Source organism: Saccoglossus kowalevskii, chromosome 12 (genome assembly GCF_978046115.1).
Source record: "Saccoglossus kowalevskii chromosome 12, keSacKowa6.1, whole genome shotgun sequence".
Taxonomy (NCBI): domain Eukaryota; kingdom Metazoa; phylum Hemichordata; class Enteropneusta; family Harrimaniidae; genus Saccoglossus; species Saccoglossus kowalevskii.
Window position 1 is genome coordinate 14,815,166 of NC_140652.1, and position 5,919 is coordinate 14,821,084.

Genomic DNA, 5,919 nt, shown 5'->3' on the forward strand with positions numbered 1-5,919 from the left:
ATATGAACTCCTTTAATTTGGATTAAATGTCTCGATTCTGAAATACTCACCACTCTCGCGAGAACTAGACATTCTAATTAAGTCTTGTAAAGAAAATGCCAAAAATTCACTCAGAAAACAAAATGATGGGTAGAAACGACCCAGCGCCAACGAACCTGGCGACAGTGACCGCGTCATCTACAAATTAGCCAATCGTAACCCTCGTAATAGGCGACGTACAATTGTGTCCATGATGGTATGTTTTAACAACAACCAAGACAAATTCTCCGAACAGAGAGGAGGTGTAATTCTCCGAATATGTTCCTAATATCGTGGAACAAACAGTGTATGAATAAAAATTATCTTCCGACTATCATGGCAGTCTGGGTTAAAATATAGTCGATTAAATCGAAAGGATGGTAACATTGTATAAACACCAAAAACAAAAAAATGTACTAAACAATTATTACACTAAACTTTAGTAATATGTCAGTACAAAGTTGAAAAGCCATTTTCTTTGTATAACCTTTGACCTCGTAACTAAGGCTAATTACTTGTTGCTATAATAGTGGAATCTTCCACTTTGAATTAAACTAATCACAGTTATGTATTTTATTTTGATAACATTATGCAAATGCTCCAAGCTATACATTTTTGAAGGGAGTAGTTCTTGTTTTGACTTCAATTTCTTCTTCTGACGTGTTGCAATAAAGTGGATCTCTCAGAACTCTGACTTTGTCTCATGGACGTCTATTTCTCTACACAACACAACCATATCTCACCCAGCACAATTTATTCCTTCAATGCTAATCAGGACAGCCTCAGTGCAGAACTGTTTCAAAGTTGGCTGCTCACGTTCTTCAGACACTCGATCCTAGCAAAGGTCATCATGAGGATTTCAAATAAAAAAAAGGTGTATAGACCTCCCGGAACATCATTAAGCAATGCACAGAGTAGCAGACACATGTTTTTATCAACTATGTACATTATGAAAAGGACTTTGACAGCACACACCGAAAATCGTTGACACATCCTCGGGGCATACGGAATTCTTCGGCAGATTGCTCTGGTCAGTTTTTATATCAACTTCAAATGCGAAGTTGTAAATAGCGAATCAATGTTCGAATTAATGACCAAAGTCAGACAAGAATGCGATGCTCTTCAACATATCAATAGTGATGAGAACGACAGAGAACCAACTAAGATGCATTAGGTGGACACACTTCTCAACCCTCAAAGACCTGGACACATGCAGAAGAAGACGACGGGACTCAGCACATTTGAACAGCAAGTATGCCTTAAAATCAGGCAGAAGAAAACAGAGGCCATGTTACTCAATTTCTAGAACCCCTCACCTGTAACAGATGATCTACCGACGACAGAAAAATTCACCTACATGGGAAGCATGGTCTTGCACGTTGAAGGACAGGCAGCGACATCAACTTTTAATGCAGCGACTTTTATTGCAGTATCACATTTTGTAGTATACATATAACTGCAGTTCTGTGCCAGTATCAATGTAACACAATGTTACATCATTACTGTACATCATTACTGTATCAATATACGTGGTATTACATCGTAAATAGTGAAATGTTGTTGCATTATTATTCACGATAGCATTTGTATGATAATATATACCATTAACTAGCTTAATCTTGTTAGTATGTTGCACCAAAAGGGCGAGTGGTCATATACAATATTTGCTTTTCAAATATGTTATATTCTATATATCATCACGTTCACTCGCCCCCTAATATTAGCCTCACGTTCTAAATTGAATCTGCATTCATGAATATTTACAAATGTTACAATTAACAGCCACAGGTAGTCAGAAATGAGTAGAAAAGTATACTTAAATATCAGACGTACTTTTTGATAGCTTTTAACTAGCAAGTATACTGTGACCAGGAGGTTTGTGGCCAGTAATTAGGTACATTAGTCAAGTGTGTCTAAACTTAGTGATATCATATACCTAAATGTGTCACGCAGCCTGAATAAAATGTTGAAGAGTACAAATTCACGATAGAAATCGACACAGATGTTGAAATATGGTTATCTGAAACCATAAATAATCATGTTACTAAGCAAACAGATGATAGGTATGATTGTGCTTGGGTTAATAGAATACTAGAAATAATACGTAAATATTTTCATTCTTTGGTGAAATGAGTTATGAGTAACATTCTAGAAATGGAAAAAAAGTACTACGAGCATTGCCCTGGTGGTCTTTTGATCTAACTCATACATGTAATGATTTTGAGTCTTGCTCAGACTCCGAGTTTTAGAAAACGTACGTAGGGCGCGTACAAGATATGGCCGCGCGCTTTTTGAAAACATCCGAATATAGAACGCTTTCACCCTGCTCTTGATAATAAATAGACGTGGTATAACAAATCCAAAGCTGACCAATACGTGTTCGCCTATCTTTTATAAAAGAAGGTATACACCATGTTTAATCATTAACAAACACAATTCACTAAACTGGGCTAAATAAATTGGTGTCAGATGTTGTAGACAAAAACCTGTCATTGACAGCATTTGAAAAAGAGAGCCAAATTCTGACTAAGCTCTCATTAATACAAAGAGCATTCATACAAATGATGGGAGTAGAAACGTGGAAGGAAGCCATGGAGTTGTTTCCAAAAGAGACACAAAGAGAGAACTTGAGCAGGTTCACAAAGTTACCTTTCAGACCAAATATTCCTGATACCTTTGTCAGATACTGTCAAAGTATTAGAAAAAGAAATGATAAGGACTCGAATACAGTTCAAGAGTGCCTATATGGTATAGATGGTTCAAAAGGTATTGTTTTGCACCATGATGTACTGAAGCTGTCACCTAAGACTTTAAAAGAGAATGGTGTTAAATCAAATGGTTTTGACTGTGTAATAGTGGATGTACCTGATGTAAGTATTAATAGTTATCATAAGTTGTTTAAAAATAATACAATGATAGTTTAGATTCATTGAAGTTGTATTGCTTTTTATTTTTGTTAAAAACCGATCACTTCCACTTTTCCAAAATTTTATACTACATGCACTGTCACTCATAAAAATAATTTAAAATTATCAGAAGTTCGGGTGCCTCAAAGAGTGTTGTACCGAGGCTGCAACCTTGCCCTATTACCCCAAACTCAGCTGAAAGGGCATTTTAGTACACTAATTTTTCCAGTAATGTATTGTCTGAGAGGGGTTGTGTTTACAAGTCAATGTGCGCCACATCAAACAATGCTGGTCATAATTTATTGCTATTACCGAAAAAAAACAAAACATAAAAGATGAGCTGTCCAACATGTACCAGTTTTTGTTTTTGTTAGCATCTGGAAAGCCCAGGCGTTGAGACAGAGCTCTGTGCCCAGGCAGTTGCTCTTCGCAGAGCTGTGAAAAAAATAAGTAAATGCATGTGCAGGGGGAGATTAAAATACTGTAAAACATGTCTTTTTAGCTAACATGTTATTTTAGCTAATTTATAATTCAGGTAATTCAAGATGTTGCTAATTTAGAATAAAGTACAATATATATCCTAACAATAAGATTGTTGGCAGTTTAGATTCAGTTAATTCATGCATGGAGTCAAATTCGCTAAAATGCATGTAGCTACATTTGTATTTAAACGTGTTTCAAAGCAGTTAGTAAAATCTGTCTTGTTGTTTCTTATTCAGCCATTGTCAGTTATTACACTTCATTTTTTTCCAGGAATGGCTAACCGAGGAAATAAAAGAGTTGGTAATAACTGTAAAAACAATCAACACCAGCATTGACAATTATAGACTTGTCCTGTTATGTGACACCAGTCTGATGACTAGAATAAAAGGAGAACTTATAAAAACAAATACTTTTACTAAAGTGGAGGAAATATTTTATTATGTAGAAAATACAAGGAAAGGTGAGCCATATATGTTTTACCTAATTTGTAAATGAATCCTTCTGTCTATTCTCAGGTCGTATTAAATAATATAGTATTAATGGACTACTTAGATTGTCACCTTGGGGCTGGGGCAAATAAATATAGTTGTTACTTATAGTTGTTACATTTTCTCTGCAGAACCAACATCAATACTAACAGAGTCTGTCCATGGGGTGGTGATTGCGTACTATGCAGAAAATGGAGTCATCACACTTGACCAGGTCCATGTGGATGAGCCACAACACAATATTTGGATTGTAAAAGCAGAGTCAGTCATAAAAGATGGCGAGGGGGATGTTGTTTCGAAGAAGCAAAAGCCGCAGCAGCTATACGAAAAAGTCATCAAACTTTGCAGTAGCAAATCAGCATGGATTTTAGATGGGACATGTGGAGCAGGTGATTAGAAATAAGAAATTACTGTAGAATACTTTATTTTCACTTGAAATTTATTTTCGCTGAAGAGATGATTCCGTGAAAATAAAATCCAGCGAATATATTATAATTTCCTGTATTTCACATTCAACTCATCAAAAAATCAATGAAAATAAATTCCATAAAGAACGCCCAAAAAGCCTTTTCAGCAAAAATTAATTCCAGCGAAAATGAAGTATTTCACAGTATTATAAATTATAAACCACCTTTCAATACAACAAAACGTCTTCCACTTTACTGAAATGATTAGGTGTTTCTGTTGTGAATAGCCAAAATAACTTACCATTGAGCATGTTTTCCAAAGAGAAGCTCAAATTATCCTTATAGACTGTTTTAGGAGGCATTCCTGGTGACCTTTTTGGTGGCTTAAAAGATGAAGCTTTAGCGGAGAATGTTCTAAAGTTGCATGACCAATGTCATCAGACTTGTTCTTATTCGTGTGATTGCATGTGATTGGGTGTTCTCAGTGCCTGTGGTAACACTGTTATGGTATTCTTTTAAATTTTGGATTTTAGATGTGCATTTCAAAAAGTGTGTGCAGTGAAAATTTTAAAAGTTTAAAATTTGTCTCATTCTATTATGTAACAGGAACTGGTATAATGGTGGGGCTTCTGCACAGTAGAAATGTTGTTGGAGTCGATATCAACGAAAAATGTGTAAACTACTGTAAAGTAAGATGTGATGGAGTTGCAGACTTCCTTGAAGATGACACAGAACAGGACCCACATAATTAGTGTCATTAACTTGCGTATTGTTATAGACAATGCATGTGTCATTTCATGTCAAGATTTTAAATTCTCAATTCTTTGTGAATATTTTCGTCATTTCCAACTTCTTGTAAAAAACGCAAGTTTGATTGCTTTGATATTAATTTTGATGAATATTTTTGTAAGTTTTAGTAAAAAGTAACATTTTCAACTTCTTGTTGCAAATCGCAAGTCTGATTGCTTTGATATTTAATACATATATAGGTACTACTTGTGGATTTTTCTCATTGTTTATTTTGTGATGATATCTTTAATTCTCTTATTTTAGTGAATATTTTTGTAATTTTTGGTTTATTTTTGATTAAGTTATATTTTTGTTGAAAACAGCAAGTCCCATTGCTTGATACTATACATATTGTTCATTTTCTAATGATATCTTCAGTTCTTTAATTGAAATGTACATTGATAACAGCTGAACTATCTCAGCCTACAGGCTGCTTGTAATTGTATTTTCTATTCCCTGTGTTATGGTGATATATTTTACACAGAATGTTCACTTACACAGACCTGTATTTGATTACAATTGCTTTTTTCAATTTAGTACTAATATTTAATAAATTGAAATACTTCCTAACGAGAACTAGGTGGTGTGGTCTTTTTTACTTTCTGAATATGAATGTCAGAAATTTCTGGCAACCTTGGCCTAGATCACAGATGTCAGAAATTGTTGACAACTTTCGGCCAGAGCGCAGATGTCAGAAATTGTTGACAACCTTCGGCCAGAGCACAGATGTCAGAAATTTCTGACAACCTTCGGCCAGAGCACAGATGTCAGAAATTTTTTTGACAACCTTTGGCCAGAACAAAGATGTCAAAAATTTCTTGCAAACTC

The 5,919-nt window shown here is 34.9% G+C and overlaps 1 protein-coding gene across 1 annotated transcript; it reads left to right on the top strand.

The window, feature by feature from the left end:
• The first annotated feature begins 2,503 nt into the window (after window positions 1-2,503).
• On the top strand, window positions 2,504-5,054 carry LOC146735552 (uncharacterized). Its single transcript, XM_085505911.1, has 4 exons — window positions 2,504-2,888; window positions 3,678-3,867; window positions 4,027-4,284; window positions 4,909-5,054. The coding sequence occupies exons 1-4, from the start codon at window positions 2,580-2,582 to the stop codon at window positions 5,052-5,054; spliced, it is 903 nt and encodes a 300-aa protein (XP_085362037.1). The 5' UTR covers window positions 2,504-2,579.
• Window positions 5,055-5,919: the final 865 nt, after the last annotated feature.

Coding starts and splice junctions, on each gene's coding strand:
- LOC146735552 (XM_085505911.1), top strand. CDS start 2,580: ATGATGGGAGTAGAAACGTGGAAGGAAGCCATGGAGTTGTTTCCAAAA. Junction 3,868..4,026: donor TGTAGAAAATACAAGGAAAG/GTGAGCCATATA, acceptor TTTTCTCTGCAG/AACCAACATCAATACTAACA. Junction 4,285..4,908: donor AGATGGGACATGTGGAGCAG/GTGATTAGAAAT, acceptor ATTATGTAACAG/GAACTGGTATAATGGTGGGG.